The 14,136-nt window shown below is 48.4% G+C and overlaps 1 protein-coding gene across 3 annotated transcripts in view; it reads left to right on the top strand.

The window, feature by feature from the left end:
• dsn1 (DSN1 component of MIS12 kinetochore complex) overlaps positions 1-14,136 on the top strand; it is a 37,046-nt gene that overhangs the window by 21,383 nt on the left and 1,527 nt on the right. For 2 of the 3 annotated variants that reach the window (XM_072491225.1, XM_072491224.1), the window contains exons 5-11: positions 1,390-1,463; positions 2,491-2,563; positions 5,744-5,831; positions 6,479-6,538; positions 11,508-11,576; positions 12,698-12,845; positions 13,888-13,975. In XM_072491225.1, the coding sequence (XP_072347326.1) occupies positions 1,390-1,463; positions 2,491-2,563; positions 5,744-5,831; positions 6,479-6,538; positions 11,508-11,576; positions 12,698-12,845; positions 13,888-13,975 (600 nt within the window). The remainder of the gene's footprint in view (positions 1-1,389; positions 1,464-2,490; positions 2,564-5,743; positions 5,832-6,478; positions 6,539-11,507; positions 11,577-12,697; positions 12,846-13,887; positions 13,976-14,136) is intronic. The other variant, XM_072491226.1, reaches the window with a different exon arrangement.

The raw sequence follows: 14,136 nt of genomic DNA, 5'->3' as shown, positions 1-14,136 counted from the left end.
GCGCAGTAAATAATACAGATGGAACAGAAAATCCCAGAGGAACATTGACAGATTGAGTGAGTGGATAAAACCGCGACCAGTAAAGTTCAGTGTGGGGCCACCAACTTTAGAGCCACGGGGATAGTTCACTGTGTTTTCTCAATGGTGTGAAGCTCAGACCTTCGGATGAGCTGAGAGATTTGGGGGTTAAAATACCGAAATCACTAAAAGCTAGTGGTCAGACAGGCACTATTTTAAAGACAATTGGAATATTGGTTAAATCTCACTAAGGCTGAAATCCAATGGGGTGAAAGTTGCAACTGTTTGAGAGTTCTGGACGGACCCAATCTAGAATACCAGATCAGTTCAGGTCACTGAATCTCAGGAAAGGTGTACAGGCCTCTGAAGGTTTGGAATGCAAGTTGACCAGGGTGATCTCACGCTGAAAGGTTTAATTTTTGAGGACGAATTGCATCAGCCTGGTGTCCTGAGTTTAGAAGATTATAGGGTGGTCTAATGTAATTGTTTAAGATGATCAAATGGAAACTGTTTCCTTTGATGGGGGTATCTAGAACAGGGAAGGGGGGACGACCTTACACTTAGAGGTGAGATGCTCAGGGAAGGAACTGGAAAACCCTTCTTCACACACAGGGAAATTAAAATCTCTCCCCAAAAAGCTGGGAGTCAATTGAAGATTTCATAAACAAATTGATAGATTTATCTTGGACTGAGGTATTAAGGCCGGTAGGTTGAGTAAAGGTGCAGATTAACTATCATCTTGTTGAAGGCAGTACAGAGTTGTATCATCTTCTTGTCCCACATTCCTAATATTCTTTGGTCAAGAACATTGCTAAAATAAAGTATCTGGTTATTATCACATTGTGGTTTTTGAAGGGGTGGGTGAGGAGGTCTTGGCTACGATGGGCTTTGGGATGTATTGAAAGGTGCTGCATAAAGACCAGTATTTCTTTATGCTGCCGTGCCCAGTGTAATGAGTTGCGTTCGAAGTGGTTTAACCTGCTTCATACTGAGCCACAATCCAGTCTTCGCTAGTCCGGTGTTCTCCGGCTCCATCTACCTCTCCCCGGCCCGGACCTCGTCCCCTCCCCTTTCACAATGCAATATTGCGGCGTTAGTAAATATATGCGTCATGGATTTATAGTCGCCTGGTGCTGCTCAGCGAGATCACAGTGCTATCCGGTGCATTGAAAGCTGCCCATGTCAATTCTAACCGGATGCCTGTTCTTGAAAATAATTGAGCCTGGAGGCTTTTTACAGATTGGAATACTATAATGCATTATTTCAAATGATTACAACAGGAGTGTAAATATTTTCTAAGATTGGAAACTCTGACTCCGTTTTCTAATGAACTTTTAACCCCTATCTTTTCAACCATCTCCGTTTATTCAGAGATCTGCGAGGGTATCAGGATGGATTTGCCGGAAGATGAAAGACTGGCACTGCTCCTTCAGGCCTGTTTGGAGGTATGAAACTTTGGGGATTCATTTTGTTTCATTTAAGGATTTCAGCTTAAAAAAAAAATACTGGCGGCCTGGGGAAATTGTCATTTGCCCAACATGGACTGTTTTATGTCCAATTGTAGCTTCCAAATTTAAAGGGGTAAATAAATTGGTGTGTTTTTTTTCCCCCCTGTCGCTCACCACCTGACGGGTCGTAACCAAAGGAGAAGATGTTCTTATTCTGGGGCTACAGCACTGGCAGGGAGGGGTGGCGTCTGAACCCGGGGCTAGTCCCGTTTTTCTCGTTTTTTTTGTTGTTGTGGGAAAGATTTTAACTCTTGTCAATTTCTAACGCTGTAGCAGCAGCCACCTGTTACTCTGGAAGTCAGGTATGTGATGACTTCCATGTTTTTTGGATTTTGTTGACTGTGTGTCTGAAATCCCTCGGGGAACACAGTTTTGAAGTGGGCGGGTTGCTGACAAACCTCAGGATCAGTCTCTTGTTGCTCTTTGTGGTGTTATCAGCTACAGTTTTCCTGCTAATTGGTGTTTACCTCATGTTAATTCTGGATGTTAAAGTATGAGATAGATACAATTGGCTGTTTGCTTTGTTAACTCGTGTATAGTAACATTTCTTCGGTTTGTTAAAAACTGGATCCTTGTGGATGAGATTTCCGATTTCATCTACTTTAAAGTTACTTGTTCCTATCCAGATTCTAACAAAATTTGGGGGTCCATTTAGGATCACATTAGAGCTGGGGATCTGGGTTCGGAATCATAAGCTTGTGGCAAGCCACAATTCACTGGTTAGCTATAATGGGCAGGCCAGCAGCACGGTTCAATTCCCGTACCAGCCTCCCCGAACAGGCGCCGGAATGTGGCGACTAGGGGCTTTGCGCAGTAACTTCATTTGAAGCCTACTTGTGACAATAAGCGATTTTCATTTCATGGACCTTAGCATCTGTACATATTTGTGAAGAAATTTTCCTTTAAATGCCAGCGTTTATTTTTTGGCTGAATAGATGTAAAGCAGGTATTGTTTCTGTCTCAGTATACTCTGCAGAAGCTGCAGCGCACCCTGAAGACACGGGAGGACTTCAGTCTGGAAGCTTTTCAAACACATGGTGAGTTGGAAATATCATCAGATTGCCATCTCTAAATTTATCCTCCGCGCAAAGTTTTTCCTTCTTGGCTAAGTTGAGAACGCACGGATGTAGTTCCACTTTGTCTTGCCGTGCGCAGTACCTCGTCTGCAAGTGTTTGACGCTCCAGTTGACCAGGTTTATGCTGTCGTTTTCTGTTAAGCCTCTCGGTGTGTTATGTACCTGCGTGTATTATAATGTAAAGGTGCTCGGCAGGACTGGAGAATGGCACCGCCCATGGCACAGTGTCACATGGTAAGAGGCTTTGAGAACAGTAAAAGCAAGAGCGCCGTGCAGGACCGTACCTCAGAACTGTAAATAGTTGAAACCTACCAATAAAACATGCAAGTCTCAAGATCTCATCACTGCAGCAGAAAGAACCCACATATTACCAGATTCTGGTCTCCGGCCGAAACTGCTGAGCGGGTGAAGGTTAAATAAGCGGCTGTTTCTCGCTGACCTTGTGACACCATTAGGACCTGTTGCTCGTTTTAGCCTTAGTTTAATTGCTCTTGTTCTATCACCTTTGCTCTTGAGTCGCCAGGTATCTTTCTGATACCGCCACATGGTTCAAGTCCGAGTAATGATCAATAATCCAATACACCGCTTAGTAAGAGTTAAATCAACGCACATTTATTATATACAGTAATCAACACTTATACATTAATTCTACTTCTGAGCTACTTCCTACAACTAACAGGCCAATACTTAACTTTGGAAATGGCCCACCAGGTCAAGGAAACGAATGGCCTTTCGTATGGGTTCTGAGCCTGCGGGATTCAAAGCGGGTACAGGTCGATAGCCAGGAGTGTCTATCTCGTAGCGAGCGTTGGAGTAAGACTTACGATTCTAACGGCTGTTGTAGAAGGTCAGCAGAAGGGTCACGAAGGGTGGAGAGAGAGAAGAAGGGTTGATTCGAACTTGGCCCCTATTCTTATAGTCCCCAGGGGCTTCCCGCCTCTCGGGGCGGACCTTGTACCTGGTTCCAAGTGATTGGACTTGGTCCCAATCACTTGGTTCAATATTCTCCAATGCTGGAGCGATTCCTTGATCGATGGGCGGTTTCGAGGTGGTCATTCACCTCTCTTTGTGTAAGCTCCTGCTGGCGCCGAAAAGTCTGGGTTGGCTTTGTGTCTAATTTGTAGCATATTGTTCCCGGGCATTGCTAATTTGTATTCAGATGGCTGGTGTGTTATGTAGATGGCTGCAGGTATCGATTCTGTCTGGCCTCCCCAGAGGCGACTACCCTGTTTTACGTTTGAGCCCTGTTGGCAGATTTTCCCATCAGCCTCTTCCGTCCGTCATTTTAAATAGTAGCCTTGTGGATAGCCTTGTACCTAGCACGGTAGCCTTGTGGATAGCACAATTGCTTCACAGCTCCAGGGTCCCAGGTTCGATTCCGGCTTGGGTCACTGTCTGTGCGGAGTCTGCACATCCTCCCCGTGTGTGCGTGGGTTTCCTCCGGGTGCTCCGGTTTCCTCCCACAGTCCAAAGATGTGCAGGTTAGGTGGATTGGCCATGATAAATTGCCCTTAGTGTCCAAAATTGCCCTTAGTGTTGGGTGGGGTTACTGGGTTATGGGGATAGAATGGAGGTGTTGACATTGGGTAGGGTGCTCTTTCCAAGAGCCGGTGCAGACTCGATGGGCCGAATGGCCTCCTTCTGCACTGTAAATTCTATGTAAATCGGGGTTTGGCCATTCTAATCGGGAGTTAGCCATTTTAACCGTCTACAGACCATGAAGAAAATATTCCACGGACCCGACCAAATTGCAGCTCTGCAGCCCATGTGATTGAAGCCTTGAGCTGGTTGGTAAATGGAGCGAGGAAATGGTCACCTTTACCGTCCCACAGAATCTAGATTGCTGAGTTATACCATCGCTTTTGTAGCTTCACGAAAACGTCAGTGCAGTTGCCCAGCAAAAAAGATTCAGTGATGTGCCCCGTTGCTGTTTTACAAAAGCTTTCCCTCCTCTTCTGCTCCTGCTGACCTGACCTGAACGGTGAGTTTTCTGGCTTAAGGTTGTGGGACGAGGGCTTGATCTTCTCTTGCAGAGCTGTGTGTGTCTCAATTGTGTCTGCTGTTTCCAAATCCCTCCGCGGCCTCGCTCTTTAGCTAAAGGTGCTCATTTGGCTTACTCGCGAGTGCTGTGTGTACAGGCACTTGATCTCTTACTTCCAAACTCCGTTTTCCGTGGACAGGAAGGATCCCGTGAGCTTGTGTGGGGAATGTAGCACCTGTTTGTGTCCTGGATGCGTCGTGACGTTCTCTATAAACAACCCGCAAGACCTACATTCACAGCACCTTTCGCAATCACCAGAGAGGACTAACTTGCAAAGAGCAGTGCGACGTGCGTTTCCTCCCACCTCGCCTCAATCTGTCTATTCCAATCGTTTCTCCCACATGTTTATCCAGCTCCCTTGAAATGCATCTGCGACACTCACCTCAACTACTGGTAGCGAAGTCCACATTATACCTACTCTCTGGGTCTGTTTAATGCTGTGACTCGGACACTACAATCGACCACGGCCCCGTTGTGATGCTTTCTGCAGCTGTCAGATGAACCATCTGAAGGTGGAGTCGATCCCGTCAGGGGCAGTCTCCCCAAGAGTTGTGTGCCAGTCATCTGCTGCGGCCAGTTGTCAACTACAGCACGGACCCCCCCCCCCCCCCCCCCCCACCGTGGAAAAACTGCTGCAAAGCAACATAACCTGGATCAAAATTCTCTTGTGTTTTGTTTATTTTCCCCTTGGTGTTTACCACACTTGTCTGGCTGGGAGCATAGATGATCTCTCTCCCACCTTCCCTGGCCGTACTGAAATCAGCCTCTACCTCTTTCCCGACTGAAATTGGGCTCTTTGTAACTGCCAAGCAAATCTATTACACAGTAAAGCGAGTGGAGCAGTCATCAGTAAGCTCAATGTGAAGTGGAAAATAATGACTAGCTCACAGCTGCTGCTTCGAAGTGGATCAAAGCTCTTTGGAAATAGCAGTTCCTATCTTTATCACTGTCGAGAGAATTTACCCAGAGAACCGCCGGTCCTTTGGCTGCCTCCCCTCAGTGATATGGCCAGGATTAGGATGGTGACGTACAGCCTGTTCGATGGTGCTGTGTGTTTTTTCCCTTGCGCCGTTTGATCTTTTTATCCTTTTGACCCGCAGTGTCTGGTATTTCCAATGATGTCAAGCGTGTTGTAGAGACAATGAAAATAGACGGGACTCTGAAGAAATGCACAGAGAAACCGGATGAGTAAGTAACCTAAAAAAAGAGGCAAGCTTGAACCTTTAACCATGTGTGCTGTAGAGGCCGCAGTAACCATGTGTGCTGTAGAGGCCGCACTAACCATGCGTGCTGTAGAGGTCCCACTAACCATGCATGCTGTACAATCACACTAACCATGCGTGCTGTACAAGCCGCACTAACCATGCGTGCTGTAGAGGTCACACTAACCATGCATGCTGGGCCACAGCCTCTGCTGCTCCGTGACGAGTCGCTAGGGAGATTCCAGCATGGAGTTACTGACTGACGATGTGATTTTCCCAACTTCTCGCTGCGGGTATACTTGGGAAGATCGTACCGCCAGTCTTCATGCACTGCCGGTGCCTGAGATAACTGTGTCTCAGCATTGTGGTCAGGGTGTATCCTACAACACAATGCCTTCACGCTTCAATAAATACCTGGAGAAGGACAATTATTTCCAGCACTCCTCCCCAAAGGCACCATCAGATATCACTGGGCTATAAAACTCCTGACACTGCAGTTACTTGTTCTGTCTGGTAGAGCCTGTGTTTGTTCAAGTGTGTGATTTCCATAGCCCACTGCTGAGTGTGTATTATCCACGTCAGGAGCCCCCCCTGGTGCCAGTATTTGTGACCTCAGCGATGTTTATTTTACAGTGTTCTTCCCGCGCCTGAAACCGAGATTATGATGAAGCAGTTGAAGGACGACATTGCGAGGTATGACATCCTGACCTCATGTTTCACCTTCAAGCACAAAGCTGTAGTGCCAGTTCTTTAAAGTGACATTTCTGACCAGTAAACTGCTTTACAGGCCCAGAAGTTTTTAACTGGTGTCAGCCAAGGCTCTGTCCGTAGCGGTCTTGCTGCCCGAGAGTCTGAAGCTTGTGGGTTCTGGACCCACTCTTGGACCCGAATGTAAATGTCCAGGCTGCCACCCCAGTGTCGTACCCGGGAGTGCCGCACTGTCAGAGATGCCGTCTTTCGGGCCCCGAGTTCTCCCCCTGGCGGATGTAAAAGATGCCATAGCACTTTGTGAAAGAAGTGCATCCTTTAAAGAGGGGCATTTTTGCCTGATTTAATCCAAGTCGCCTCTTGGCCAAATCCGCGCCCAGGTCCTGATAAATGTGCAGCCCACAATTCTCCCACTTGCTACTCCGTTCCTGCTTGACCCACAGCAGAACGTGTTCCTTGTCCAGGAATCGGTGAATGCGTATCACCATCGCCCTCGGCGGCTCGTTCGCTTGGGGCTTCTTCGCGAGGGCTCTGTGCGCTCTATCCACTTCCAGGGGCCGAGGGAACGCCTCAGCCCCCATCAACTTATCCAATATGTCCATCACATAAGTCCTCGCATCCGATCTCTCACTGCCTTCAGGGAGGCCGACAATTCTAAGATTCTGCCTCCTGGACCTGTTCTAGGAGAACAGGGATAGGAATGGTTGTTGGAAGTTCCGGGGTATAGATGTTTCAGTAAGAGTAGGGAAGGTGGTAAAAGAGGTGGAGGAGTAGCATTGTTAAGGATAGTTTAACGGCTGCAGAAATGCAGTTCGAGGGGGATCTGCCTACTGATCTAATATGGGCTGAAGTTAGAAATAGGAAAGGAGCGGTCACGTTGTTAGGAGTTTTCTATAGGCCCCCAAATAGTAATAGGGATGTGGAGGAAGAAATTGCAAAACAGATTATGGATAGGTGTGGAGGTCTCAGGGTAGTTGTCATGGGTGACTTTAACTTTCCAAATATTGATTGGAACCTCTACAGGTCGAACAGTTCGGACGGGGCAGTTTTTGTACAGTGTGTGCAGGAGGGTTTCCTGACACAATATGTGGATAGGCCGACAAGAGGTGGGGCCAGGTTGGGTTTGGTACTGGGTAATGAACCGGGCCAAGTGTTAGATTTGTTTGTGGGAGAGCACTTTGGAGATAGTGACCACAATTAGGTGTCTTTCACTATTGCAATGGAGAAGGATAGGGCCATACGGCAGGGCAAGGTTTATAATTGGAGGGGTAATTATGATGCGATTAGGCAAGAATTAGGGAGCATAAGATGGGAACAGAAACTGTCAGGGAAAGGCACAAATGAAAAGTGGAGCTTGTTCAAGGAACAAATACTGCGTGTCCTTGATAGGCATGTCCCTGTCAAGCAGGGAGGAAATTGCTGTGTGAAGGAACCATGGTTCACAAAAGAGGTTGAATGTCTTGTCAAGACGAAAAAGGAAGCATATGTAAGGATGAGAAAACAAGGTTCAGTTGGGTCGCTTGAGGGTTACAAGGTAGCAAAGAATGAGTTAAAAAAGGGCTTAGGAGAGCTAGGAGGGGGCATGAGAAGTCCTTGGCGGGTCGGATCAAGGAAAACCCCAAGGCCTTTTACTCTTATGTGAGAAATAAAAGAATGACCAGGATGAGGTTGGGGCCGGTCAAGGACAGTAGTGGGAACTTGTGCATGGAGTCAGAAGAGATAGGAGAGGTATTGAATGAATACTTTTCTTCAGTGTTCACCAAGGAGAGGGGCCATGTTTTTGAGGATGAGAGTGTGATACAGGCAGGTAGGCTGGAGGAGGTAGATGTTCTGAGGAAGGATGTATTAGCCATTTTAAAAAACCTCAGGGTCAACAAGTCCCCAGGGCCAGATGGGATATATCCTAGGATTCTTTGGGAGGCTAGGGATGAGATTGCAGAGCCTTTGGCTTTGATCTTTGGGTCCTCATTGTCCACGTGGATAGTGCCAGAGGACTGGAGAGTGGCGAATGTTGTATCTCTGTTCAGGAAAGGGAATAGGAATGACCCTGGTAATTATAGGCCGGTTAGTCTTACTTCGGTGGTCGGTAAGTTAATGGAAAAGATCCTGAAGGATGTGGTTTATGACCATTTGGAAAGATGCAGCTTAATCCGGGATAGTCAACACAAATTTGTGAAGAGTAAGTGGATAGAGCCGTGAAGAAGGCCTATAGTATGTTAGCGTTTATTAACAGGGGCTTGAGTTTAAGAGCCGCGGGGTTATGCTGCAACTGTCCATGACCCTGGTGAGACCACATTTGGAGTATTGTGTGCAGTTCTGGTCACCTCATTATAGGAAGGATGTGGAAGCGTTGGAAAGGGTGCAAAGGAGATTTACCAGGATGCTGCCTGGTTTGCAGGATACGTCTTGTGAGGAAAGATTGAGGGAGCTACGGTTTTTCTCTTTGGAGCGGAGGAGGATGAGAGGCGACTTAATAGAAGTTTATAAGATAATGAGGGGGATAGATAGAGTGGACGTTCAGAGACTATTTCCTCGGGTGGATGTAGCTGTTACAAGGGGGCATAACTATAAAGTTCAGGGTGGGAGATATAGGAGGGATGTCCGAGGTAGGTTCTTTACTCAGAGAGTGGTTAGGGTGTGGAATGGACTGCCTGCTGTGATAGTGGAGTCGGACACTTTAGGAACTTTCAAGCGGTTATTGGATAGGCACATGGAGCTCACCAAAATGACAGGGAGTGGGATAGCTTGATCTTGGTTTCGTACAATGCTCGGCACAACATCGAGGGCCGAAGGGCCTGTTCTGTTCTGTTCTATGTTCTTCCAGCTTCTGCATTCTTCTCAGGCAGTTATTCATCATCTCCACCTTGGTCTCCAGCACGGTTATGTACTCCTCGTGCTCAGACACCTCTTTCTCCACCTCCTGGATCGCTCTCCCGTGGGTCTCTTGATTCTGCACAACTTGATCAATCGAAGCCTCAAGCGTGTTCTTCTTCAGCTTGGCGAAGCAATCTTCAAAAAACTCCACCAGCTGCTCCGTCGACCACTGCCGTCTCCCTGCGGCCCTGCTTCTCCGCCATGCTTTCCCACGTTGCTGGCTCTGCTCGCGCCTTCCTTATAGGACTTTGTCTTCTCACACGGCCCCTTCTGGTCCAATTCTCCATACACCGGAGGGGGATTTCTCCTCACCGTCTCACTCTTCACCGATTTATCCCATAAAATCTGGGAAAAACCAGGGGGCAAAGGTCCAAAAGTCCGTCACAGGCGAGAACTATCAAATGTGTGACCTACTCCTCTATGGTCGCCACCGGATGTCTTGTGTTATAAATTTTAACAAATTCAGCAACTACACACCAAACCAACAACAAAATCCAGCCAACGTGGCTTACATAAACTGTCCAATCCCAATTCCCCCCCAACCCCCCACCCCCCTCCACCTTGCCCAACTCCCCATGCCTCCCCTTTTAATCCCCTGAGCTTCAGACATGCCCAAAACATACATGGTTCGCAGGCCCACCCGCACACCGTCCACACCTACCCTCCACCCCTTACAGAACCTGCTCATCTGGACCACAGTCCTGTAGCCTCGCCATTCTCAGCAGACCAATGTCACTCACTCTGCTCTGGCACCTCTCAATACTGAGGAACACAACTGAAGCAGAGCCCTGAATCTGACAGCGGCCAGGTCTGTGTGGCTCGATCCCAGAACACATTTAACCATCCTCCAGCAGCTTGGTGTCAGCATCAAAAGTGAATCAGAGTGGAGTCAGGGCCAAGCTATTTTAGATTTTTTGATTAAGCGGCAATTTAGCGCGGCCAATCCACTTAACCTGCAGATCTTTGGGTTGTGGGGGTGAAACCCACGCAGACACGGGGAGAATGTGCAAACTCCACACAGACAGTGACCCAAGGCCGGGATCGAACCCGGGTCCTCAGCACCACAGGCAGCAGTGCTAACCACTGTGCCGCCCACCCCAAGCTATTTTAGATGTAGAGTGTTAATATTGGCTGCGACTAGATTTGCATTAGGAAAATTGGACAGTTATGGCGTTTTTGAATGTGTCTATATTTATAATTATAAGACTTGTGCTCCCTGGGCGGTGATCCATGGCTACAACATCAATTAATATTAGATATTCCAAAAATGTGGAAATTTAACTTGTGCGAGCAGTTTGTTTAGTCCTTCAATTGTTTGTGGTGTAATAATTGTCAAGAATTTTAATCTGGAGTCCTCAGTAATTCGGTGAGTAGCTGAGTCACAGGGTAACTCACTGATCGCAGTTTGCTGATGCCAGGTTAATCAGAGTTTTACAGCACCAGTCAACTAACACTTATCTATTCTTTTGTTAAAATTTAGAGTACCCAATTCATTTTTTCCAATTAAGGGGCAATTTAGCGCGGCCAATCCACCTACCCTGCACATCTTTGGGTTGTGGGGGTGAGACCCACGCAAACACTGGGAGAATGTGCAAACTCCACACCGACAGTGACCGAGGGGCGGGATCGAACCCGGGACCTCGGCGCCATGATGCAGCAGTGCTAACCACTGCACCGGCATGCTGCCCCCTATACCTATCTATTCTAACCCCAGCCTTGTATAGTATGGCATCTCGAGAGCTCATCTAAATGCTTCTTAAATGTTGAGGGTTCGAGCCTCCACCACCCTCTGGGTAAGAAAGCTTTTCCTCACATCTCTAAATCTCCTGCCCCTTAACCTAAATCTATGCCCCCTGGTTATTGACCTCTCACCTAAAGGGAAAAGTTTCTTCCTATCCACGTACTAGGACAAGGGAGATGGTGGTGACACCAAAACAAGAGGGCAAGGTGCGGCTGAGTTGAACGTAGTCTGAGCTGGTCAAGCTGTCCCTGGATTATGGTCTTTTTGTGAGAGGTTGCTCAGGAAGAGAAACAAGCATCAAATACAATCCTCCACCCGGTGTTGCTGTTTGTATTGCAGATTAAATGCTGAGTGCAAGGCTTGGGACCGACTGCTGGATGTCTATCAGCAAAACATAAATGCAGCCAGGTAAGTTACACTGATACACTGGAGCCTCCTCAATACGAGTGGCTCTCACGTAAACCGGTCCGAGTCTTCACGTAGAAGGTACGTACCCTCCTGTAGAGAGACATCACATAAGACATCTCCAGGCACAGTGCCTATGTAGTGGTATTGTCGCTGGACTAGTAATTCAGAGATCCAGGGTAATCCGAGAACTAGGTTCAAATCCCATCTCGGCAGATGGTGAAATTTGAATTCAATAAAAATCCGGAATGAAAGGTTGATGATGACCATGAAAGGTTGTTGTAAGAACCCGGCTGCCACCCTTACCCGCTCCGGCCTACAAGTGACTCCAGACCACAGCAATTTTTAAAAACTCTTTTGAAAAGAAATGCCATCTGAAATGGCCGAGCAAGTCCCTGTGTTCAGGGCACACAAACGCCCACACCCCATGAACAAATATTTTAAAAGGCCAAGCCCCCCTCCCCCTCCCTGTGTTCTGCAGCTCAGTCTGCCTTCCTCTCTTTGTCGACTTTCCTGTGATGTGCACTGAAGCAGTGGGTGAGGGGAGTGCCTGTGGCCCACTTCTCTCGCTGTGTCTGTGCAGGATTGTGGTCATGTGGCGACTCTCACTTAATTCCAAACCGACTTGCAGCTAGTTTGGCTGGGGAGGGCCCGGTCAGGCTGACCAACCAATTGCAATTGAGTCCACTGGTCCCATGTGACTGAGTGAGATTCGGGAGTGGATTGATAACCTGACCAGTCAGATCGAATGGACAGAGCAGTGGCAAAGAGATCAGGGACCTGATAAACCAGGACTTCCGCCTGATAGCCAAACGCTTTCTCCAAAAACTTTGGCAGTCCCTGGGGGAGGGGGATGGAGGACGGCGAGGGATGGAGGACGGCGAGGGATGGGGGGACGGCGAGGGATGGGGGGACGGCGGGGGACGGCGGGGGATGGGGGGGACGGCGGGGGACGGCGGGGACGGCGGGGGATGGGGGGGACGGCGGGGGATGGGGGGGACGGCGGGGGATGGGGGGGACGGCGGGGGATGGGGGGGACGGAGCTGGCATTCTCTGGTTGCACATGTTGAAGTCCAGTTTCCTGTTGTCGTTTGTTAAACAATCTTCTAATTTTACTCATTCAGTGATTTGGGGAAAGTAGCAGTGGCTGGCGAGACCCTGGAACCAGTCATGATGATGGAGAACTCTCAAATAGATGTGATCAAGACAAAGCCAGATTATCGGTGCTATTTTGATGAGGATGTGACCATTCTCCAGAATATGGAATGTATAGTGAGTACATTGTGCAGGGAGGGGCGGGGGCGCAGCACGTTGGAAGACTTTGGTCCGAGAGTCACAGGTTACCTAAAGTCTTTGTTGATTCTAAGATACTTTATGAAGAAGCTGCAGTTTTGATATGATACACAATCTAAACAGGCAGCAAAGACGTTGCCCCGTACTGGGTGAGAACGGTTTACTGGTCCCAGATCAGGGCGACAGTTCCCTGCTGGATGATTCTGATCTCCTGGGCGAAGGGTTACAGTCTCCTCTTTACACATTGGAAAAGTGAATTGGGTAGAAAGCGAATGCAGAGGCTAAAGAATTGAAGGCCAGATGCCTCTAACCAACACACCCAGCAGAGTGAGTGAGCTGACTATAACTTCCAGCTGTCAGTACACTGTCCCATCGGGGGGTACCTTACAACTCAGCCCCACCTTGCTCTCTTGTTTTGGTGGCACCACCATCCCCCATAAGTGGACCCCTCATCCCTTCTGTTCAGATGGTCTTCGGTGTCCGATGTTCAATCATTGTGGACACTCGAACCACATCTGTACCCCTCCCATAACCTTCCCATACCCCCCCCCCCGTACCTCTCCCATTCCCCCCTTACCTTCCCGCACCCCTCCCATTCCCCCCTTACCTTCCTGCACCCCTCCCATCCCCCCTGATACCTTCCCATATCCCTCCCGCATCCCTCCCCTTCCTATTCCACCCCCCTCCTACCTTCCTGCACCCCTCCCATTCCCCCCACTTACCTTCCCATATCCCTCCCGTACCCCTCCCATACCTCCTCTCGGGAAGGACAATTGGACGAACATCTCGATCAACTGGAGGCCGCGCACTGCTTTACTTTATATATAAAACACACCAAGGAATGTAATCAGGGACTTCTGGGCGGATGTAAATTAAGCAGCCAAGGGTTTGAATCAGTTGCTGTAGACTGTGTTGCGTTTCTGATCTAAAGTCCAATGTACCTTGCTGTCTTTGATGTTTTTTGAGATTTTGGTATTTGGTCGTCCATGAAAAGCTGGAGCTGAAATGTGACTTCTTGTAGATGGACCAGCTGCAACTCACCATGAACCTGATCACCAGAGACCGGCAAGAATGGGACTCGAGTCTACAAAGTATATCTGAAGAACTGGGTGAGTTTCTCCGTTTCCTCCTGTCCTGCCCAGACGGTGGAATTGGTTGCATCTGAAACCTGCTCTGACGCACAGCAGCTTTCGCCCAGTCGCCCTTTCTCACTCTTATGTCCCCCGGATTCCCTGACCAGGGAGGACTCAGGGTTGAGGGAACAAAATCA

This window comes from Scyliorhinus torazame, chromosome 27 (genome assembly GCF_047496885.1).
Source record: "Scyliorhinus torazame isolate Kashiwa2021f chromosome 27, sScyTor2.1, whole genome shotgun sequence".
NCBI lineage: Eukaryota > Metazoa > Chordata > Chondrichthyes > Carcharhiniformes > Scyliorhinidae > Scyliorhinus > Scyliorhinus torazame.
The sequence above is the reverse complement of the archived record's forward strand: the minus strand, read 5'-3'. Positions and strand labels throughout refer to the sequence as shown.